The sequence below is a fragment of the Mya arenaria genome, chromosome 3 (assembly GCF_026914265.1).
Source record: "Mya arenaria isolate MELC-2E11 chromosome 3, ASM2691426v1".
Lineage (NCBI taxonomy): Eukaryota > Metazoa > Mollusca > Bivalvia > Myida > Myidae > Mya > Mya arenaria.
Window position 1 is genome coordinate 15414098 of NC_069124.1, and position 26065 is coordinate 15440162.

The following is a 26065-nucleotide window of genomic DNA, read 5'->3' on the forward strand; positions in this document are numbered from 1 at the left end:
TTTGCAAATCATGATGAAATATTGATAATGAATGGAATTGAACTTCACAAGATAACTATAGCATAGAGCATACTAGAAATTAAGAATTTAGTTAAGATCACTACGACTTACACATTATATCAATGTTTGACCAGCACAGAATAAGGAACTACTTGTTAAATTTATTTAAAAGATTCCCCTTTTCTTTATTGTTCAAAATATTCAATCTTAAATGTGTTTTAAGAGTGGTATTTTGAAGTGCTTTAATGCTTTTATTGTAAACAAAGGGCGACAGAAACTGAGTTTGAATTACATTTAATAACTACGTTCGTGAGATGAAGATGCATTTATTTACCAACTTCCTTATTTGAGATTGTCACATTCGTTCAGCATGGGGGACTACCGACATGTTGGATTTATTTTTGTTTTTGTGTATCTTAACAGATTTTACTTTCCACGTAAGTTTCATCCATTTGTACATAAGCGATTAAAAAAATCATTTGTTTATCCTTAAACAATCATATTAAGCTTGATGAAAAGGGTTTCGAACTGTGTAGTTTTTTCTCTTTAATCGGGGTTATTGAATAGAACATTAAAATAAAAAGAAATACATTATCCGCTTATCTGTGCTAACATCATGTAGTGTACTACTCTTAAGAGTCAATGAAAAGTCGCAGTAAAAATAAGTAAAATTTCGTAATTTTTGCCAACAATTATTTTAAATACTTGCTGCTTTTCATCAGATTTATTCATATGCATATTTTGTTTAGACCATTTTCGTGCTAATTTTCATATTTTTGGTGTACACACATTGTTCGTTTTCTTATATTCAAATTAGAAAAAAGGCAATTTTTCACTAACATGAACAGTGAACTGTGTTACTAAGATGCATTATGAATAAGGCCCCTGCTCTTAACAGTCAATGAAAAGTCGCAGTCAAATTCCCATGCAGTGTGTGCTATTATACCATCGCTCTTCAAGCATATTTTATGATACACATCATACAAAATAATGTATATAGATGATATGATATTTGAATTCTAAAAAGTGTGCAGCCTTCCAGACTAACACCCTTGTAGCGTAAAGATAGGATCCTGACATGGCATCCTGGCAACGTAAATTTAGCTGCCAAGCAGTCAGACAACTTTAGAACGTTCAGTTAGCAGTCAGAATACTCGACAACGAGTATTCAGTTACAGCAAGGCAACGTGACATGAGCAGCTTTTCAGCGTGGCTCACTGAAGTAGCAGCCTGACAGCGTGATACATTCATATTGCATGTTTTCAAACGACACGAATGCATATAATACACATACCTAAACAAAGTTGATATTCGCGAAACAAAATTTGTGCTCCGAATACGTTTGGAAACGTTATTTCACTTTTTGTATAGAGTAGGATAAAGACTTGAATCTGGAGCGAAAAATATCCCATATTGTCGCTTAGAAGAATTTTCTAATAACAAAAAGAACGCCGTGAACAAATAAAAATAGTATTTGTGTTTCGTTTATAAGCTCGTACTTTTTAATTCATTTAGTAGCAACAACTTTTTTTATTTTCTTATTTTTAACATCGAGTCATGAGATTCAATCAAGTCTGTTAACGGCGTGGCAGTCTAAAAATTCGTAATACTAACATTTTCATTCAGCATATTATATTTAAGAAATATATATCGAATGCCGGGTGTAAAGGTGTTTTTCGAGGTTTATAAAGTATACATTTATAGAAGTATTTGTTCAAAATCTCAGTATCTGACATTCCACGTGATTTTGGATGGTTTGTTCCCACTTTTCCAACCGCTAACTTTCACACTTACAAATTATCACCAATTATCTCTTCGCACCTCAAACTTACCTGTATTTTCTATACTGTTCAACAAAAAATGAACTATACACACAAAAACTTGTACTTGCAGAATATTATTTCACTGTTGTTTTATTACGGATATATTGTTTCACTCTGTTTGAAATGCATATTTATTGTAGAATATAACTATAAAGTTGTCATTTGTTTGCAATGCATATCTATAAAAACTAACCTATTTTCTTTAATTGTGTAAAGATTTATAAATCAGTATTCTGATGAGATTTATACTGGTAAATTGAGCTATTGAAGAATATAATTCTATCTATAGTGTGTTGAGTAATTATATAGTACTATCAATTCTTATGTTTTTTACCATATATTCATTATATTCTTGCATTTATAATTATATGAACTTTCAAGTATGAATTGCAAATAAAAATCAGCTCCTTATTTGTGTTATTTTATGAAATTTAAAAACAACTATCTCAAAACTAGACATGCAACTCTTTTAGCGTCATTGTCAATTATGCGATTCTAATGAATAAGAAGATGAGTATCACTTTATGTTTAAGTGTTCATTATATGTTATGTTAAGACAAAATTATTTTAAACGTTATTACAGAGTTAGACCTAGTAAGTTTAAACTTGTTCAGCTTTTAAATACACAAAATAAATCTGAAGCATTTATGTTCGGTAAATATATATCGGAAGCATTTAAGATTCGTTATACTTTATTAATGAATATATAAACCATATCATTAATTGTTCATCGTAATAAGTAGTTTTTTTATTTTTTACGTTATCATTTAGAATATTTAAATCACGTTTTACCTTTAAGTTATGATATTTAATTCTATTGTCGTCATGTATTCTATTATATATTGAAAATGATTGTTCCAACATGTATACATATACAAATGTCAAATAAAAACCTTGTACTTACTGTAATGATTGCAATAACACTTTTTTCAGTTCATCCTTTGTATGCCAATAATACTAGTCGCTATCAGGTTAATTTAAATGTAATGCTGATATGTTTATATGTAAACATAACACACATACTGTTAAATTTACGTGTTATAGAATATGTTCTGTTCTGTATACTTTTTAGTTTGATAGATTTGTGATTTACAATCACAGTTCATCCTTAAAAAAAAGTTGATTATAATATTTATTTAATATTTCACACTACACTGTATAATTGTAATTGTAATATATTTATTATGTATATGAAACACAAAAAAAACTGTATAGTTTACGTGTAATAAATTATGTTCTGTTCTGTTCTGTTCTTTTAGCACAGTATAGCAATGTTCGCCAATTATCACCTATCAACTCTATTGTTACAACACACAATACATCTCCCCAACCCCAACCTCAATTTTTACAGGAAAAATTAGCGGTTGGGAAAGTGGAAACACACCTTTTGGATTCAGGTCATTAAGAGAAGAACATGTTTCATTTGTGTTCAAGGCTCTAACTTATTTAATGATACATAAATTTAAAAAAAAACATTTATAAATATGTTGGCTTCTTTTTGCTCTAAGTTGCTTGGGTGTTTTCCTTGTTAGTCGATGCTTCAAAATGTCAAATGTTGTGTCAAAATGTATGTTTAGCAAATATTTGATTACCTATATATTAAAACTGAGCAGTTGTCTGCTGTTTATGCATTCGTTCCGGTTAAAGTCATACAATTCGAATAATTAATGTTGCCAGTCTCCCAAGATGCTAACTTCACGCTGCTAGGCTGCTAAGCTGATATTTTCACGCTGCCATGCTGCTTACTTCACGCTGCCATGCTGCTGCTGGCTTCTCGCCGTCAGGTTGCTAACTTCACGCTTGGAGGCTTCGAGGCTGCTAATTGCACTCAGCCAGGCTTCTAGGCTGCTAATAGCACTCTGCCAGGCTGCTAAGTTCACGCTGCCACGCTGCTGCTGGCTTCATGACGATCGACGGACAAATTTGTTGATCACTGAAGCATTACTTTCACGTCGTATAATGTTTGGTTATCACGACAGAAATATATAGCTCGATATTACTTCAATATTGAACTATTCTCTTTATTTTTGGCTAAAATTTATGATTTTTTCAGAGAGCTTAGCCTGCAACGTCGAAATTAATGATTTCCATCGCTTTGGGCCAACGTGTGAGCACCTTTGTCACTGCGTTGGAAACAAAATGTGCAATGACACAACAGGGGTGTGTGACGAGTGCGAAGACCCCTGGTTTGGACCGGCTTGCCAGTACTGTAAGACATACGCTTAACATGCAGTTTTAGCACTAGCAGGATAATCGTCATCAGCCACATCATTATTGGTGTCTGTTTTTGACGAATTCGCGGTTTTTTTTTACATGATAATTATACGTATAAACAATGGTTTAAACAAGCTGTAATTTGTATTATAACTTACAATTTAAACTAGACACTTACTATATAAACAATTGTGTACATTTCAGATGACATTGCATTTCAATTTATTGATAAGAAGAAAGCATACGGGTCACGACATTTAGATAACATTAAACCACACAAATATGCAGACCTTGCCCAAGATGGAAACTTTTCCACATGTAGTTCAACAAACATTTCATCTGCTGGAAACAGAGCAATCCCTCCCTTTTGGAGCATTTACTTCATAAACAACACACGATTTAATGATATCCAACTGGTGTTGTCAGAAAATGAAACTCTCAGAGGTATTTTAAAATCAGTAACTGTCAAAGTCATATGTATTCCTGGATAATTTAAAGATGTTAATTTCCGACACAGTTATATGAATTTCTATTAACTGTAACAAACTTATTTACTTTCCATTTAAAATAACATTGTCATCATAGCAATATATATCGCACTTACATTGACAAAATCACAAAAACACTAAATGTGATGAAACCGCTAAACGACGTTATGTCCAGTTATTTCCGTTGCTATTTACTTTTGTATTAACACTAAAATTAAACGAATCCCCTGATTACGAGGGACAAATGAAATGTCATGAAACACAGTGTGGTATTTCAATGTAGTCTCTCTTAATTTTCCCTATGTACCTACCTCTACACGCGTTCGCATTTAAAATGAATTTTGGTAGCCTTCTTCTTGTATAGTGCTTTAGTTTAAACTTATTTAATTTTACAACGATTGTGAAACAAGCTATTGCAACTTATATTAATCACTCTCTTTGGCACGATGTTACTCGGGAGTGTGGTCATGTGTTGTGGGGGAAACCGGAGTATCCGGAGAAAACCCACTTGTCCGGCTTGGTGATTACTAACCAAACTCACCTGCGCTCAGGCCGGGAAACGAGCCCGGGTCGCCTTGGTGAGAAGCGAGTGCGCTAACCACTGCGCTAACCGGACAATATAGTGTTTTAATACCGGAATATGTCTGAGCCGAAGGCTAGTCTTTTTTAATTCCTTGTTCGTCCTCGAAACCACAAGATCAGGAATATGTCCTTGAAATTGCAGTGTCTAAATTCTGTTAGTTGCTAAATACTATTTTACCACGGCTGACTTGTAAGCAATGGCATTGTCGTAAAAGCCTGACAACATGCATACTCCGGAACGTGAGCGGGCCTTTTTACAGGTACCCTGCAGTAGTATGTATAGGGTCTAAAACGATTAGGCAACAGGTTGTCCTTCCAACACAGGCATCTTTGCCATTTTCCTTTGCACGTGGACGAATACAATATATTTTTTTCTTTGTCTTCTCCGATCCTGACCTTCTTGCTTCTATTTTCAGTTTATTTGTAAAATGAAATTAAGGTTTCAACGGTTGCAATTTTAGAATAATACAGTCACTCACATTTGTAATGGCCACAATGCAAAGAGTTTCTAATTATGGTTTTTCTCCTCCTGGATCAAATTATAACGTACCCATCGTGCATACAAATTGCAAAGCTTATCTTTATCTTTAAATATGGTATGCACCGCCGCTAATTTGATACCACATTCCATTGCTTCCATCTTTCATCATGCACCTCTTTCTATGCAATTCGTCGAGCTATGTCTCTTTCATTAAAGTCCGATAATGGACGGGCGATAACTTACAACACATGTATTGTTGAAAACCTTTTGTACAACAATATGATTGCCACATATGACAGTGGAATGTGTCCATATACTTTACCTTGGTCTGATTTATATCGGTGGGCTTCCAGCTTAACAATGTTCACTTTAATAAATCCCCTTTGCTAACTTAATTTAGCATTTAATACTACCCAGAATAAACATATTATCTCTGATTTTTTATTTGTATTACCCATGTAAAATATTATGGCTTATTTAAATAATTATTTTTATTGTTTCCCCTCATTGTTCAACTAGGGCAATTATCGCGAAGACTCATTTGACTATGATAATATATTTTCTGTAAAGTGTACTCGTATTATACAGCGTACTTTAACGGATATAAGATCTACATAGAAAACCTGACATCATGGGGTTACCAAATTAAAGACCGAAACTATCTACCGCCGAACACAAGTCGTTCCCTGTGTTACCAGCATAACGGAAGCCAAATCACGGATCGAACCATGGTTGTGCAGTGTGGCAAAACTTTGATTGGGAACTCTGTCAGGATTGAGATGGCCAACAAAGATACACAGCTAGTTCTCTGTGATATCAAAATTAGCGCAGGTAATTAGCTCCATATCATGCATTGTGTTGTATACGCTTTAAGGTAACTAAATGGATATATAAATCCAACATATAAGACGATTGCCTCAATTATATATATATATATGTCCTTTGCTATTGTTTGTAAATGTATTTTTGTACATCAGGAAGGAACATGGCGTTTGGAAAAGGTTTAACCCCAAGCCCAAACAACATACAGAGTTCGTATTCATCAACAGGGTCATTTGATGGAAACACAGACACAATTTGCTCTGGGATGTACGGGCATGATAGCCAGCCTGAATGGATACAAGTAGATCTGATGCACCAAGTAGAATTGAACTTGATTGTGATCACTGGATATCAAACAGGTACATGTTTGTGCACGTCTGAATAAGGAGAATATCGGTATGTTTCCTTTTAAAGTAAAATTACTTAAAGGAACAATGTTTGGACAAAATGTTTTCCTAACTTTAATGCAAGTATAACCAATCATTAATAGTAGTAAAAATAAGATGCTCAAAGCTTACAACTAGCAGGAAAATACTTTAAACGTTAAAATCGCTGACATTGACTAGCTATTGTAAATATGTGCGCATTGCTATCAGTACTATCTTGTTACAACACTGCGGATAATAGCGCTAAATTTGAAACAGATTCCCAATAAGCGGTGATTAAGTTTACCAGTAATTGTGTTATTTAAGATGACTATTTATCGTATACAAACAAACTAATTAAATCATCAGTTTTAATCGTTTCCTTTGGATAGAGTTTGTTTCAAATATATGCGATGGATTAATCAATATTTTACACGTCCTACACTTTCAAATGCAGATGGTTTCCCAGATTCTGGATTTAAAATTGAAGTATACAACAATTCAACAAGTTTTTTCGAAGAAGTTTTTGATAATTCAACCGACGTTCGACTAATGGCTGAAATTGTCTTGACGTCACAAGGGCAGTATTTTAAAATACGATCATTGGCTGGAAAGCAACACTTTGCTGTGTGTGAAATACAAATGTTTGGATGTAAGTTAACTGTTTCAAGACATATCATAAAAGGTAACTGTGTCGTCATGAATTTGTACACATAAAATAATTACTAATGTGTATTTGCGTTGAACGTTCTTTCTTTCAATAAGGAATCCAAGTTATTATTGTTTGTTTCATATTATATAGAAACATGAAAACATCATTTATGATGAAGCTTTTTGATGCGTATGTGGTGTGAAAGTTGTGTGAATTTTTAATTTGTGTATGCGGTGTTATACGTTTGTGTCTCTAGTTTATTATCGCATGGGCCTTTGCCTTGTGCCTCTACAGGGTTTATGATTTGAATTTTAGACTACTGGGCTAATCCCTTTAGATTTCATTTTTCTTATTGTTTTCAGTAAATATAATTATTTATTTTAGTATGTATAGCTTAGTAGGATATCAGGCTTACCCTTCTACAGGAAAATGCCAGAAATGAACAGACCGGTTGTGTTGACGCTTTCATGATATCTAAGATAAAACATTAACCAAATGTGAATTACTGTAAACTATTTATTGTTCCATTTTTTATATTTTTAGTTATGTTTGTTTCGATTGGAAACGGTCCTATAGAAACAACAATTGACTTCAAAATTATGTATGAAAATATAAAGAAATTTCAATTAAGGTAATCGAAAGAAAAAGATACGTTTTTATTCCAAATGTATGTCCACAATTTTCAATATCGTGTGTGAAATTCTAAAAACAGTGGTTATTTATTAAGATGTGTTTTGAATAACGGTCATATTGTTATAAATTTTAATCATAGCGATGTTACCAGCATCCATTTCATAATCCATATATAACCAAGTCAAATACTGCATTATTATTGAGTATAAAGTTTAAATGTTTTGATTATTGACACAACTGTAATGCCTATGTGGCACGTGTTTGTTGTCATGAGATATTGTGTGTGTGTGTGTCATATTAATTGTTTGTTGGGTATTGAACCATGCGCCCGTAAACAAGGCCACTGAACTTGTCTTGTAGTTTCCATTTATTGTTCAGATTGTCTGGAGAACTATTGCGGATACGACTGTTCTTTTCCCTGTCACTGTCGAGTTCCAGGATCTATGAAGGACAGACTGACCGGAGTTTGTACTTCCGGTTGTGCTGGCAGGTCAACAGGAAGGAATGGATTGTGCAACTATGGTAGACTAATCTCGATAAACCAATTTTATTAAACCCAAGACTTTCGCCGATTGATTTTAAATTTCAACCCACACTCTAGTTTACTGACAGGGAGTTGTGTTAGTGTCACTAGGCCGTGAATGAGTACTCTCTTCTATGGAGATTTGTTTTATTGTTGATAAATGGTTCATTGCCGTTCACGAAGTGTGTGTTGTCTTGTTAAATCCTTGATGTTTGTCTGTTATAATAGGGATTTTGTACCATTTAACAAGACCAATCTATTTTAAGCTGCTCATCTTGTCCTTGTAGTTTGAATTACGTAATAATAATAATAATAATAATAATAATAATAATAATAATAATAATAATAATAATAATAATAATGAAACGTATTATAGGCATGCAATGCCAATCAATCAGACGCGAATTAAAGGTGAGCTCCCTAGTTTTGCTGACCGTCTAATTTCCATAAAAAAAACATTTATTAAAAACATATGTTAATGCAAATATAACTGGGATATTTATTGTCCGCCTTTTGTTGTTTTCAATGTTTTGTGTTGTTTTATGTTTCTCGATAAATGTATGGCTGGTTAATTGACTGGTTTCTGTAGTTACCGTTGCATTATGCTTTAATTAACAGTTTGTAACAAAACCACTTGGGGAGAGGAATGTAAAAAGAAATGTGGCCACTGCATCAATGGAGATTCTTGCAACGTAAGCAATGGACACTGCACGGCATGTGCATCGGGCTATAAACCGACTACAACGTGTGAGGATGGTGAGTAGGAGAATGTATAATCAGAGTCATATGTGTAAACAATAAACACATTTGTTAAGTATATTTCAGTGGTTATGGATGAGCAGCATCAATTACATTACTTTTAATTATAAGCAAGTGTTTAATAACCTAATACCTTTTTACAGAATGTGACCCTGGAATGTATGGTTTCAACTGTTTTCAAAAGTGTGGTCAATGTAGACTAGCGTTAGATTGTGACAAGGTGTCTGGGATGTGTTCAGAAGGATGTGATGCTGGATGGAACGGTACACGTTGTGACCAAGGTAATTAAGTTTATTATTAATAATATTTTATTTATGCCTGTGTATAAATAAAAAACACCGATTTTTTATACAATTTAAATGTATTGTTTGCAGAAAAATTGGTTAAAGTAGCACTCGTTTTTAAATTCAATACATACACATGTATAATAAACGTTAATTTTGAGTGACCACTTTGTGATACACCTATCTACCATAAATGACTGTAAAGTAACGTTCAGATTTTGATATTGAAACTAAAACATGTTTCGCATATCAATAAAGCATGTGAAAATGGAACGTACGGCTCGAATTGCTTAGAAACGTGCGGAAACTGCGTTGCGGAGTGTGTTAAGGAAACAGGCACTTGCTTGGGCGGATGTTTATCAGGTTTCACAGGCGATACCTGTAAAGATATTGGTACGTTGCCTGATGTAATATAGTGACAAGTTATAATATATGCATAGCTTGAAATATTCCAGAATCGAACAGCAAAATTAAAACACAATGAACTGGTCCGTATCATAAATAGTTGTTTTATATACTAAAATACTGAAATCGTATTCTATGTACTTGTACTCTTCTACTTTAAAAATCGAACATTTACCATAAACCAACAAATACAGCATTCATAATGAATTGTTCGAATGTGTGTTTCTTCTTCAGCGTCTTCGTCAGGGTCCGTTATTGGTGGAAGCGTTGTGGTTGTTATAGTTATCGCTGTCGGCATTGTCATCTCTGTGATATTCATAAGACGAAGGAAGGCCAAACCCATAAAACGGTGCACACACACTTTTTGATTTAGCTAGTGTCCTCTTTACCTGTATTCTTAAAGTTCTTTCAATAACAATTCTGAGAATGAATGAAATGTAATTCGCTGTTTGGGTAACATGATGTGTTTGTATTTCATGATATTTCCAGACGTAAAGCAAAATCGCCGTATGCAAATGGAACTGAAGATGACCAATCTGGTATGAACATGGATGGGGAAAACATTGTTTACATCAACACCGATGCTGTTCAACAGACGAGCACTGCACACGGTATATGCATGTTTTATGACGTAAATATATCTACGTTTCAAACATTTATGTTAAATACGTATCTTGTTAAACTTATAAACATTCCTAAATTTAAGTGTACATATTGCTCAAAGCAATGTTATGCATGGAGCGAACTTTGGAATAGGCTACAATTATACTATGTGCCAGGTCAAAATGAAACATTGGCATTATATTGTTACGCCTGTGTGTTTCTTTATATAATTTGATACTGTATTAATACAATGAAAACTACAGGGACAAGTCCAGTAGTCAAATATTCCAATATAAATCCGGTTAAGAGGCACAAAGTACGGGCCCAAACGACAATGAACTAAAGACACAAGCGACAATGAACTAAAGACACAAACGACAATGAACTTGAGACACAAACGACAATGAACTAGAGACACAAACGACAATGAACTAGAGACACAAACGACAATGAACGACAATGAACTAGAGACACAAACGACAATGAACTAGAGACACAAACGACAATGAACTAAAGACACAAACGACAATGAACTAAAAACACAAACGACGATGAACTAGAGACACAAGCGACAATGAACTTGAGACACAAACGACAATGAACTTGAGACACAAGCGACAATGAACTAGAGACACAAACGACAATGAACTAGAGACACAAACGACAATGAACTTAAGACACAAACGACAATGAACTAAAAACACAAACAACGATGAACTAGAGACACAAGCGACAATGAACTTGAGACACAAACGACAATGAACTAGAGACACAAGCGACAATGAACTAGAGACACAAGCGACAATGAACTAAATACACAAACGACAATGAACTAGAGACACAAACGACAATGAACTAGAGACACAAACGACAATGAGCTAGAGACACAAACGACAATGAACTAAAGACACAAACGAAAATGAACTAAAAACACAAACGACGATGAACTAGAGACACAAGCGACAATGAACTTGAGACACAAACGACAATGAACTAGAGACACAAGCGACAATGAACTAGAGACACAAACGACAATGAACTAGAGACACAAACGACAATGAACTAGAGACAAAAACGACAATGAACTAGAGACACAAACGACAATGAACTAAAAACACAAACGACGATGAACCAGAGACACAAGCGACAATGAACTTGAGACACAAACGACAATGAACTAGAGACACAAGCGACAATGAACTAGAGACACAAGCGACAATGAACTAAAGACACAAACGACGATGAACTAGAGACACAAGCGACAATGAACTAGAGACACAAACGACAATGAACTAGAGACACAAACGACAATGAACTAAAGACACAAACGACGATGAACTAGAGACACAAGCGACAATGAACTAGAGACACAAACGACAATGAACTAGATACACAAGCGACAATGAACTAGATACACAAGCGACAATGAACTAGAGACACAAGCGACAATGAACTAGAGACACAAAAAACAATGAACTAGAGACACAAAAAGACAATGAACTAGAGACAGACACAGACGACAATGAACTAGAGACACAAACGACAATGAACTAGAGACAAAAACGACAATGAACTAGAGACACAAAGTACGTGCGCAAACGACAATGAGCTAGAGACACAAAGTACGGGCGCAAACGACAATGAACTTGAGACACAAAAAAAAAATGAATTAGAGACACAAACGACAATGAACTAGAGACACAAACGACAATGAACTAGAGACACAAACGACAATGAACTAGAGACACAAACGTATTGACACCGCATACACACGTACAATCATCACAACCAGGCATCAAAATAGCTGTATCGAAGGTCTGTTTTTTCTTTTCAGACATCTGCGAGGCAACAGTTATTGCCTCTGCTGCCTTTAACGTAACAGAATGTGATGAACCGACTGTGTATTACAATACAGAAGCTTTCCAAAGAAAAGCGTCTTACCACTCGATCAATCCCATCGCTGTCAGTGAACTTGAGGGGTATTTGAAAGTACACTACAATGATATTGATTTCTTCGAAAAAAGATTTCAGGTATAGTTTTCTTTGTAATACATTTAGTGTTCATTCTCGATTTACTACATTAATGTTCTAAAGAGTTTAAAGATACACGTTTGTTGATTTATTTGATCGCAATCTCGGTCTGTTATTCACACGTGTTTGTTTATAGCAATACAACTAATGCCGGTGATTCATCTTCTGAGGTGTGTCAGCCCCTCCACCAATGAAAACACTTGAACACCAAGTATATAATTATCTCTTTTAGAAAATCCCTTCTGGCCTTCAATTCCCTACAACAGCAGCAAAAAGATCCGAAAATATTGGCAAAAACCGATATAAGGGATTATATGCATGTAAGTTGTCATGTTTACTCTTCCACTATATATATATAATCAAAAAGATTTACGAATGTATATTTATAGCTCACAAAGTATCTTCTATGAGTAATGTGGCTACATGTTTTGTATACAAATGATTAATTATTAATATGATAAACTGAATTATGGGAATATATATATAATTACGTAGCATGATACAGATTTCATATTAATAGGTATTACATAATCATATCTGTTAAATTTATAAATGTTATGTAAAACATTGTTACAGACGACCACTCCAGAGTTGTCATACAAACCGAGATGAGCTACATCAATGCCTGCTTTATAAAAGTAAGGTCGGATGTGAACGAAAATTGCTAGTAACTAATTTTTATATAAATAAGTTCTTTGTTTTAGAAAATAGAATACGACGTTTTAAAATCTGTAATGTTTATAAAAGTATGACACAAAGTAAGAATAGGCTTGAGTTTAGGCCGGAGTTTTATATTTATAGATATAAGGTAGCGCCGTATCTAAATATTTTTATTATTTCAACCGCTCGTTCCTCCAAAGTTAGAATTAGTGTCAAATAACCCACATCTCGGAACCAGCTAGTGAACCGATTGTCATTACTCTGATATGACGTATACTTAATGCGCGGGAAACATGTACTAGTAACCGTTATAACGTCCTGTTCAGGCACTTATCTATTCTCGCAAGCGCTGCAACTATATTGAAAAGTTATTCACAAATGTGTTCCGATGTTTATGTTTTTTATTAAAATTTCACCGTTGAGAAATTTAGTCGTGTATATTGTGAAATGTTTGCATTATGCCATTGGTTTTTCGTGGAATATGAGATGTGTTTATTTTTAGCATCAGATCCAATGATTTCAAAGAGTAATGGTCATTTTAACTTTTTATCACACCATATGTTTTATTACTCTGCTTTTTTCTACATTCCCACTTTATCCCCGTCAGGGAATTCGACATTATTTCTAAGAAACCATCAAAAAAGTTTTCTTAATATGTTATTTAAATTATTATTAAAAGAAAGCCCTTGACATTGATTTTCAACAAGTATATCAGTTAAAATGAATAGCGATAAGCAGTTGAATTCTGTGTTCAGTTCAATATTTTCAGTTTATTAAAGGATCTTAATGAATGCATTTGAATCTTTGTGGTATTTTCTCACACTCTCGCCGTTGGACAGACTGACTCAAGTAAGGCGTATTTTGACTTCATGATTGAAGAATGTCTAAAAAGTCCAAAAGGAAGGTCGAGGAAAAACCCGTTTTTTTTGTGTTTTATTTTCTCCATCAGGACCTTTTAACATTATTTCCTCCTCCATACCAATAGCTTTGAAATGAACTCTCGTAAATTCAAAGATAAACAATCTGGCTTAAGTGCGTATGATTTACATTTATATCTGCAGTTTTGTAATAGAAAATCACACAGTAACTATTATCTATGTACAACTGCCGTTCCATTGTGTTTCAGGGATTTCAAAAGACAATTTCCTATGTTGCGTCTCAGGGTATGTACTTATTTGACGAATCAAAAAAAGATCTAACAAGAGCAGAGCTTTGTGCTGCGACACACATCTTGAGATATTTTTTTTTTCACTGAATTAGGAACCTTACTCAAAATTTCTGAAAACCAGAACGCATGCCTTGCTAATATGTGCTTACTTTCTCTAGCAAAATGTGTACCAAGTTATTTAAAAATCTTGAGCGTTTGTTTTCTTGTTTTGGCCAATGTTTAAGTGTTTTCACTACGACGACGACTATTTCGTGATGAAATACCTTGACCGTTTTCTTCTGAACACAGACGAGCTAAACACGAATACTGGAGGCTGTATATGTAAACCTTACTATTGAAGCCATGTAAATATTATCGTCTAAACACAGACGAGCTAAACACGAATTCTGGAGGCTGTAAATGTAAACCGTACTATTGAAGCCATGTTAACATTACAAAGAACTCAGAAACGATGTGATTATTGCGTTTATATCGCTTTTAAAGGTCCTATGGAATCCAACATGGAGGATTTTTGGCAGATGATTTGGGAACAAAACATACAAACGGTTGTTATGGTAACCAATCTGGTGGAGGAAACAAAGGTTTGAATCTCTCATCCAAACATAACACATATCGGTGATAATAAACATTTAGTTTTAACAGTATCTGTTTCAAATTTACATATGCAAGGTTTTTTAACAACAATACAAAAAATAAGGATTGAAAACATAGTAAACATTTGAAAACATAATGTAATCTAAATTCATACTTAAATGTGAAACATTTGAACATGTTTTAATTTGCCTTTTTTTCTATACATATCTGTTCGTCTTTAGATGAAATGTCTACAGTACTGGGGCGAAGGACTCAAACATCAGACGACTTATGGCAATTTTGAAGTTACTTTGATGAAGGAGGAAGTGTTTGCTGATTTCTGTATAAGAACAGTTGGATTTCACAGAACGGTATAGCGTTATATGATTACAATATGACCTGTTTAACACATTTACTATTCTATACAAACAAGTATGTTTCGTTTTTGCATTTGATGTTAAAAGAAGTCATTTCTTAGGTCAATTTGCTAATGACGTTTGACCTTGGTAAATGTCAGTGATGTAAAAAGTCGACCTTGAACTATTTTTAAATACTTTACATAATCCTATAGATATGAATATTTCAGATACATCCATCAGAACGTCGTAAACTGACACAGTTTCACTACACATCCTGGCCGGACAAAGATGTGCCACAAAGTCCTATAAGCCTTATACACTTCTGGAGAAAAGTCAAACTTCGTGGTGGCCAAAGGAAACATCCGTGGCTTGTGCATTGCAGGTCGATAGCATTGCTAGCATTATATAATTTACAAAACATGCAAACATTTTCATCATTACAAAATATATCTAAATTATTTTGTACGCTTCATTATAGAAACCGTAATGCATTTAATGCATTTTCAAAACGCTATTTTTTAATACACGTTAAAGTTTAATGACGGATGTAGTAACATTTATCGACTTCCGGTAATTTGTGATGTTGTATTTTTTATGTGAGACGCTTGAAGCTTGAAGTATGAGGTTTTTTTTGGTTGTTTATGCTCTTTTTAAAGGCGTATAAATGTATCTTCAAACAAATTCCTGTTGTGTTTGTTAGTGCGGGGATTGGCAGAACGGGGACATTCATAGCCATGGATTTTCTCTACGACCAGGGAACAGCGACAGAAGTTGTTGATATTGCACAGTGTGTCACAGATTTGAGAGAGGACAGAGTTAACATGGTGCAAACAGTGGTAAGAGGCTTGTAGTGTTAAGTTACCATACCGTTTGTATGTGGGGTGGTTGGTTTGTCGGTTGGTCTGAAGGGCGGTATGTTGTAAAACCTACGGAGCGACCTTCTTCTATAGTGTTGGATGCATTGTTCTGAAGCTAGGTACAAATACCACACATGACGTGTACGAGTTTCTTAACAAATAATTCGCCAATTGGGTTACTCGGTTAAGATTTATGGAACTTATTAGATATATGAAGGTTTGTGTAGCATATTCCTTACACAGCTTAAAAGGGATCCTAATAAAACTTGATACACATGATCACTTTAGGGTGCTTAGCACTTGTTTACAATTGCAGCAAATCATTTACGGGTTATTTGCACATGGCTCTTGGTTTCTTAAGTTTCTTAATCAGACGTTTTACACTGTTTAAAAGGGGTCGTTCTTAAACCAAATTGATACACATGAACACAATAAAATTTGCTAGTGACAAACATACATTTTGCTAGTTGCAAGCTCTTGAACACTTGACTGTTCAAGCGTTAACTTCAGCGCGAACTGCTCCCATAGTCATACATGAATTATTCTCATATTTGGTAAATATTGTCGTTGTTTTACAATAATAACTTTAACTTTAACTTAAAACTTAACTTTGACTTATATTATTTGAAATGTTTTGAGTCAGGGCGGCGTGCGGTGGTAGTCATTGCTCTTGTGATAGCTCTGTTTGTTTCAGTATCATCATAACGAATTATTAAGTGAACCAAGTGCAAAACAAGAACAACATACTCAAAGTATTTATTAAAACGTACGTAACAATTCTACTCTTCATTCATATTTAAGGGCCAGTACCGGCTCCTTCATCGTCTGATGTTGGAATTATTCGTACTCCCATTTGAACCAGTACGAAACGAGCTCTTTGACAATACCTTTAGAGAGATGTCCCGCGTGGCACACAAATCAAAGTCTAGAAAATCCAGATTACGTCTTCAATACGAGGTTAAATCTAAGGATTCTCTCTTTCCGTTTTCGACTGAAAAAAGTTGACTCAAAAAAAACTGATCACACTTTAAAAATGCATTATTTATAAGCAAATTATAAATCAAAGATAAATGAAATATTTCTCTTAGCTTTAAATTAATATATGATGCGTAAGCACCGTATGTACATGTATACAGATATACATGACATATTTTGACAACTATTACATTTTGAAGAATGAACGTTAATCTAATTTTCGACAAATTATCAATAAATAAATATATGGTTCTGTCAGGACTTAGACAAAGGCCTTGAGATGGATAGTGTTGATGACGACATTGCTTGCACAACTGCACTTTTACCTGACAATTACAGCAAAAACAGATTTGACCATATACTTTCAGGTACGTCATATACCTTACAAAACTTAATCTCTATTATATATATTGAGATAAAAACTTTACTTTGTAAATTATGTGCGTTTTTGTTTGTGTGTATGTAAAATTGAACGTTTTTTTGTTTTTCAATTATGTGCCACTATAAAAGACCATAAATGGGGCAGCTAGGCCTGTCCAATAATTAATAACATAAGTAGTAGTAATAAATGGTGAAAAGAAATTGATGATTATACTTATATACATAACATGGTCTGCAAGACTGTTTCACCCTTTGCCGAATAAATCTCAAAAACAAATCAGAACATACACCAATTGCCTACAACAACTTGAATGATCATTTATTTTCGAGACAATCGTGCTTAAATTGTTACACTGATGTTAAGTTATTGGGCAGGGGTGAAAACCTTCATATCATTGGTTGATACAGTGTTCTATAGTTCGGGATTATTGGTTGGTTCCTGGTAGAAAATTAAATGCTATGTGTTAATGTTCTAGGAACGTTTTAGTTAGTTATAAATATTGCAGCGGATGAATATCGCCCCTTCCTGCGCAGCCAATGTCAGGGGAGAAACAACTACATTAACGCAGTCTTTATGCCGGTAAGTGACTTGCATTGAAATAGATATCCAGTTTACACAGTAATACATATATACATTTGTCAATGACCAGGTAAGATAAAAGATGTTATTTGCCGCTTACGTAGAAAAGAGCTTACGTTATACAGCGGTTACTAGATAAAGGAATATGAACAATACTTAAATCAAGAGAAAGGGATAGGTTTAAGTATGAATTTAATGTGGTAAGCTTGCAAGTAACATACTGATTAATTCTCACAATTTCCTATTTTTCCGGTAGAGCTACACCAACCCAAAGGGGTTCATCATCAGCCAGATGCCTCTTCCAAGTACAGCTGTCGACGTGTGCAGACTCATTATAGACGAGGAAATCAATCTTGTTGTTCAATTTGATGATAGTGGGAAAGAAGAGGTATATAGAGATTATATTTTACTGAAGTAGAAATCTAATTGCACTGATGAAGAAAATATACTGAACAAAACTGTAAACGTACCTGATAATGCTAAATTGAAAATATAGTTATCTACCTTATTTTGGATTGAAGTATTGTTGTTGTTTTTTAATGAACTAGCAGTTACTAAGAAATATGGTATTTAAAAATGCAGTTGGTTGTAAAGGCATACAAAAGAGCGTTTTTGAAAGGTCAACGTAAACCTTAAATGTTTATTTGCTGCAAAATGATCTATTCGACCAATATTTTGAAATATACAGAACATAAGCACAGATTCACCCTACGTATGTTTAACCTTCTAATAATCCAAATAATGAGTAGTTGTTCTCGGGGTTTCACACTTTTTTCTGATAAATGCAACACATGTACTCATTTTTAAAGTATGGCAATAGCGCAGACAATATTTAGCGGGCTGAGTGATAGGCATTTGGTTTAGTATATTCACGATGTTGTTGCAGCTGACTTATGTTTTTGTGCGTCATTACGAAGAGCATGCGAATGTTTATATGTGTTTTTAAATATTTTAAAACTACCCTTTCAGATTGGACGTTTCTTGCCTGAAAATGAAGAAAAAATGAAAATAGACGCGTTTGAAGTTAGACGAGTACGAACGTATTCAGGGCAAGATTGTCAAATACAGACAGTCTGTCTAAAACTGAATCATAGGGTAAATAGTACTTATAACTAATGCGTAATTACATTTGTTTGCATAGTGCAGTAAAGTTATAACACTTTTAAAATGTTCTACATTGTTTTTACAGACACGCACATTCAAACACATTCTGTTCAAGAAATGGACTAGAAATCGATTGGTTCCCCCAGACAGCAGCTCTTTGTTGAATCTTGTAAAAGAGGTTGAGGGACAGCAGTCTCCAGAAGATAATTGGGATTCTCCTATTCTTGTGCTTTGTTTGTAAGTTGGATCTACATAGTTTACAATTTATTTGATGTATCAATTCATTACCTTCTTAACATTTACACGATTTTAAGAAAAACATATCTTAAATCTAGTTATATTCAGTCATTGTCTTATGTTTACCGAAAGCCTTGTGAAGACAAAAGTGAAAATATTTTCTCATATCTTTAGACTAAAAAATCAAATTACGAAGCGTAGATTGCTCAGGTCAATGTTAAACTTTCTTTTATGGATAACTAACTTATTTTCAATTATCCCTTTTTGTAATTACGTTTGAAATGTTTTCGTGTGGCTTTATGTGTGTCGTTGAATGTATGTTGGGATATGATCAGTGTGCCTATAGGCAAACTCTTTGACAAAGTATTGGACTGCTGGCGCCTTCGCGCCCGTAGATTCCATTGTATAATTAACTTACAAAATAGGAACGGAGCAGAGAGGAGCGGTCTGTTTGTGGTGCTGATGAACATCATGGAGAGATGTCGAGTGGAAGGCGAAGTATCCATCCCACAGGTCATCAGATATCTTCGGTCACGGAGAAAGCAGATTGTCCCGAACTTGGTAAGTATGTTTTGAGTGTAGTGTTTGTCTATTGTACTAATGAACGTCTTGGACAGATGTTGAGTGGATGGTGAAGTATCCATTCATAATGTCATGAGACATATTCGGTTACGGATAAAATCAATTGTCCGATTCTTTGTTAGAACGATTTGATGCATCGGTAACTCCTCGTTTTGGTGAATAATGTCCTGCAGGCATCCCAGGTCACGGATACAGCAGTTTTCTTCACAACCTTGTAAGTACGAGTAAATTACGTCTGTAATGTCTCATTTGATGAAGGATTGACTGCAGACATCTCAAGTCACGGAGTCACTAGAACATTCCTAACTTTGTAAGTTCGTTTGGAGAAAAGTGTTCATCTTATGTAGAGATGAACGTTCTGGCTTGTCAAAGATGTCAAATAGACGGCATGGTATGTTGTGCGACTTAAAAGCTTAGTCAATTCTCAGATCATCAGGAACCAGCAAATAATTACCCTTGGATAAACGTTGTGATAGCGTCAAAAATGACTTTGAATAAACGTTGTAAATTGATTGAAAATGATTTTTTTAAGTCAGACCCCGACGTTGTTCCAACGTCGTGATAACGACCAACATCCAACGTATAACCATGCATACGACACAGGCATCAATATTAACAGGATTTACGTACTTTCATTATAAAACAAACACCTCGGATTATGTACAGGTTTTATTTTCACAACAAATCTATACAGATACTGAAACTGTTAAATTACAGCATTGAATTGATAAAAGCACATCCAAGTAAATGACACAGGGCAAATTTATACCATATAAATGCAGACATTTAAGCTAAGCACTTTTAAAGTTCAATTATCTCATTTGAAAAAAAAAATGTATTATGCAGGCAATACAATTGTTTCATTGTCCTCGAAATTACAAGCGTGCGTCTCCTCTCACTTAAAATCCATGACCTGTCGGGCACTGATTTCTGCCTTTTGTCCATTCATAAACAGTGTATGTATTGCCACAATGGCACACAAAATACTTAGAGAGCAGCATGACTTATGCAAACACGCAATCTGTTGAAAGCGATGCTTAATTGAACACGTGCGCCCCTCTTCTGTTATATGTTTGACTTGTCCCTGGTCAGTCACTGACTTCTTTGCCAGTTGTCCTTTCTTGAACAATTTATGTATTTGCATAATGTCACAGAAATGTAGCGAGAGAGCAGGATGGTGATCATGATGCCGATTTGAAAAAGTGAGCCTCCTCTAACTTTAAGTCATTGACATGCCCTGTTCAGTCACTGATTTCACCCCTTTGTCATTTCAGGAGCAGTATGTGTATTGCCATAATGTCACAGCAAAGTATCTAGAGAGCAGCATGACTTATGCAAACTTGCAATCTGCCGGCAGTGATGCTTAATTAGGAAGTAGACTATAAATTCGAATGACAGTGATTGGCTTAGTGTTTACATTATATTCAGCTTAAAGATCACAAGTGTGTGTGATAGCTAACTGACGTATTGAGGAACCTTTATAAGAAAGCGTTGTATTGTATTACCGCATTGCGATAGGGATTTAAAAATGCGACTATATATTTGTTGATAAAGCGGGACTAAAGCAAGTGCCTTCGAATAGGAATCGCTACGTTTTAAGAAGCTTTTGTATGCAATGTTTACCATGGTTTTATCATGTATGATTGTAATCCACGTCGTATAATACCTCTTATGTACAAGTGTTATACTTTTCTTAAAATATACTCTAAATATATGCTGACTTTATTTTTAATTTAAGAAAAAAGCACGCTTAAACACGTTGTTGTTTTTAAATTTATTAAATTTAATTCAAATTTTTGTTATTTTGGCCAGAATATGCCAACGTTTCATCAAAACTTGTCAGCACTCGTTTTAATTAAGCACAAGTACCTGCAGTATAGTCACGTGACATGTTTGATAGTAGTGTAGTATTGTCATCTTTGAATATATGTATTTTTGTCCATATTATGTTACTAACGTAGTTCACAGTTGATGACTCCAAAGACCGGATATGATAGACATTTGCATGATACAAGCTTTAAATCACTTTTACCACATACTGCTATAAATGTGCAATCATTCAGTCAAGAAAAATAGTTGTCCAAGAAAATAATGTGTAACAAAGTCCCTTTTCTGACATTCAGATCATATAAATATCAAACTAAATCCCATAATCAGTGAATATCAATACAATTATGTTTTATAGGTCAAGGTCAGTAGAATAAATTACTGCGATTTAAAGGGTTTTCGAGAGCTTAACCTGGTATACACTCGCTCGAACAATGAAGTCGTTTTTTATGTATGATTTATTTATTTATAGCGGAATCAATATATAAACAGGGTTAACGAGAGCAACAATGTGTAGTCAATAAAAAATGCAGCAGACTTCATTCTAGTTAATCAGCTAAAGGCATCTAGGTACAAAAAATAGATCAATCACAAAATATATGAAATGCAAGGGAAAATCAAATTAAAAAAATAAAAACACATTTTAATCATATTGTAGACCTTTTAAAAGCATTTGTTGGATTTATTTTAGAAAGTAAACATAATAACTGCAATTTTGAAAAGGATACACAAAAATCTCGATGTTTTATATTTGCACTCTCATGTTTCGCTTCTGCCAATAAATAACAAACCTCTAAAACATATCGTTAGTTCCCCTCTGTAACACACAAACAATGACTCATCCTTCATCGGAGAAATTTAAATAATTCGAATGCCGATTAAAAAGAAACGTGTGAATTTATGCATTCAATGTATGCCTATTTTATAAGCTCGCGATGTTAGGTTATATTATTGTTATAAAACGTAGATCCTTGCTACGGATGGTATTTATTCTCGAAGTAGTTCATAATCGCATACGCGCTGCTGAAGAAAACAAGGAGAAGTCCAAGAACGATAGTGGCGATCAGACAACGGTTTACCCGTCGCGTGTTGCGAGTTGCCGTCTGGTCATCGGTACTGGATATCCTGGGATTGATCTAAAGTATATCGAACATTGCAATTTAAACTCGAGGTTTCCTATCATCAGAAAAAATGAACAAAACAGAAAAGTGATCAGCCAATTTTTGGAAGTATTTCACAAATATTTTATAAAAAATATCGATGTTCTGCTTTCAGAATATATTGTTTTTAAAAGGTAATATTAAAAGACAAAACTGCCTACAGCTCTTACCACTACATTATAACTTCTAGCCTCACAGGAACGGTCGTAACCGTACCCTGGCTGGGCTTGTGGAGGAGAATTCACTGTATGAAGTTCCGCTTAAAAATGAAAAAGATCTAATGTGAAGTTGATGGCTTTCTCATTATCGATCAAAATCGTTCGTCTTTTATAGCATTTGCTACGTACTTGTTTCTCTAAGTGCATTTATACTTCATAAAACATGGCCAAATATAACGAATCCTTTTAAAAATATATTTGTTCTGAACTGCTTTGATAAATAAAACCGATATATTGACAAAAGGAATAGAAGCCCTGAAAAACTATTTATGCATACCTCATAAGTTTGTGAAAAACATGTTCATTGTAACAGTTATGCACTGCACTTATTTCTTTTGAATAAATGCTAAGTTTTCTTACTTATTTATTTCAATGATTTATTATGTGTAATAAATACAAGTTAAACCAAGAAATAATTATATTTACATACAACACGCATATCTGCAACTGACATTTACAATATAATTAGGTCTTCAAATAGAATTAATATCAACATCTCTTTACACCTTTTTTAAGATGATGTACATTATATATTTGAATGTAAATAAAACAGAGATAAAACAGTTTTTACTTAAGTTAAATATCAATTATGGTTTAAATCATCGATATGTTTATTTCTTTCAGAAACATGAAAGTATGTAAAATCTAGTGTTTAAAGGAAGCATTTGAAATATTTCAATAAGCTCTTAAAACGTTAAAACACTTACCATAAGTCGTCGTAGCCATTTTTACTAAAATGTTGACTTCAATATAAGCAGGAAGTTTTATGGTGATATCCAATACAATAATAAGCTAGCTAAAGTAGATGACGATCGCTCTGTTAACTAAATGTTTATCTCGCTCAACATTGATTCACCGGTCTTCTTATCTTACAATGGAATAAAGGAACAAGCCTAAAAGCCAAACCTATAAACATTGTTTACAATGACTTTGTTAAGAGGAACAATGTATCTGTTGCAAACGTCCGTTATTGTAAGAACATGCATATGCTAACTTTTGTAAGCTTATAGTTCTACAATGGCGTAGCTTCAGGAAGGCATTGTATGCCCGGGCATGAACAACATATTGTTAGATGTTGAACATGTTTTTGAGGATATTCATTCGACATTGAATGCTCTGTTCTATATTTCCATTCGTATGAAATACGCTAGCGCTCCTAAGATGACTTTCAAGACTAAGCATGGATGACATTAGCTGGGGCTTCTAGGATGAATGTCCAGGCAGAGCACTGAATGTTCAGACTGAGCATGGCTCATATTCGCTAGCGCTCCTAAGAGGGATTTTAAGACTGAGCATGACTCATATTCGCTAGCGCTCCGAGGATAAATGTTCAGACTGAGCATGACTCATATTCGCTAGCGCTCCGAGGATGAATGTTCAGACTGAGAATAGCTCATATTCGCTAGCGCTCCGAGGATGAATGTTCAGACTGAGCATTGCTCATATTCGCTAGCGCTCCGAGGTTGAATGTTCAGACTGAGCATGGCTCATATTCGCTAGCGCTCCGAGGGTGAATGTTCAGACTGAGCATTGCTCATATTCGCTAGCGCTCCTAAGAGGGATTTTATGACTGAGCATGGCTCATATTCGCTAGTGCTTCGAGGATGTATGTTCAGACTGAGCATGGCTCATATTCGCTAGCGCTCCTAAGAGGGATTTTAAGACTGTGCATTGCTCATATTCGCTAGTGCTCCGAAGATGTATGTTGTAAGAACAAGAAAGCATAGCATATCAATACCTATTAAATGTTTTTTTTTTACTTACAAATGAATCTTTATCTGGTTATGCGATGTAATGTTTGCATATAATGGACAACCAATGAGATGACTTAACCATACAAATGAAATAAACACAAGTGCAGCAAAAGTTCTCAAATTTTCCTATAAAACATAAGATGAGTATTGTCGATCACTTTTTAACTGGCTCCATAACAGCAGATGGCGGACGGTGTTCTGAAATGAAAGGGGAATATAAACGTTAACAGCAGGGGTTGGAATGGTCGGTGTATCACTATGTTTTAAGCAGGAGCCAACTATACAGGGAATAAAAACCTTACCATCAGCGGAAACATCAAGAATGTAACTTTCTTTGGAAGAACATATCCCGTATTCCTCATATTAAAGTCTACGGGAATCACTCAGAGTTGACTCCGTACTTAAAGCTACAATCTTTCACGTCCCGATGAGTCATCAAACATTGCGCAACATCGTCACCCTATTACAAATGTCGTTATAATTAATCGGGATCCTGCCTAATTTAAGCCCTAATTCATTCCCTTGATTGGTTGAAAATCGTCCGGTGACGCAAGAAATGATGCAACCTGTATCACAAACGTGGCGGTAAACAGGTATCCGTTGATTTTATTTGATCTTGGCTAAAACCAAAGTGCTGTATCTGTTCTAATCAGTTTATATCTACGCTTACCGTGCGCGATGGCGAGTGTTTTGACGTCTCGCTGTTGACCATGACTTCCTGATGTGTACTACTAGGGATACAGCTGGGCATTTGACAAGCATGGCGGATGTGGCCCATGTTTTACAAAAAAGATGGAGTCGACCCCTGGAATGTCCAAGCTATTACCAGAATTGAGGGAAACGGTGCCGGACAATGAATATTCGAGGTTATTTTTTGTTCGGTAGGGCGGCTGATGCTTTTTTCGTAGGGGTGTGTGTGAGGGGGGAGTGATTCCATGATTAAGGACAGGAGATTTAAGTATTTG

The 26065-nt window shown here is 34.6% G+C and overlaps 1 protein-coding gene across 2 annotated transcripts; it reads left to right on the forward strand.

Annotated features, from left to right (window-relative positions):
• The first annotated feature begins 321 nt into the window (after positions 1 to 321).
• Positions 322 to 21855, forward strand: LOC128228452 (receptor-type tyrosine-protein phosphatase T-like). Of its 2 annotated transcripts, none has more exons than XM_052939768.1 (28): positions 322 to 437; positions 3877 to 4032; positions 4242 to 4481; positions 6177 to 6419; positions 6566 to 6769; positions 7233 to 7427; positions 8439 to 8582; positions 9202 to 9339; positions 9486 to 9623; positions 9885 to 10019; positions 10266 to 10380; positions 10521 to 10642; positions 12469 to 12665; positions 12898 to 12985; positions 13242 to 13303; positions 14452 to 14488; positions 14977 to 15074; positions 15309 to 15437; positions 15653 to 15807; positions 16126 to 16261; positions 17084 to 17239; positions 17517 to 17625; positions 18145 to 18218; positions 18475 to 18606; positions 19188 to 19313; positions 19408 to 19559; positions 19985 to 20120; positions 21416 to 21855. In XM_052939768.1, exons 1-28 carry the CDS (start codon positions 371 to 373, stop codon positions 21506 to 21508), a joined length of 3777 nt encoding a protein of 1258 aa, XP_052795728.1. In that variant the 5' UTR covers positions 322 to 370; the 3' UTR covers positions 21509 to 21855. The 2 variants fall into 2 exon arrangements, with proteins under 2 accessions (XP_052795728.1, XP_052795729.1); XM_052939769.1 differs by having other exon boundaries at positions 6207 to 6419.
• The last annotated feature ends 4210 nt before the right edge of the window (positions 21856 to 26065 follow it).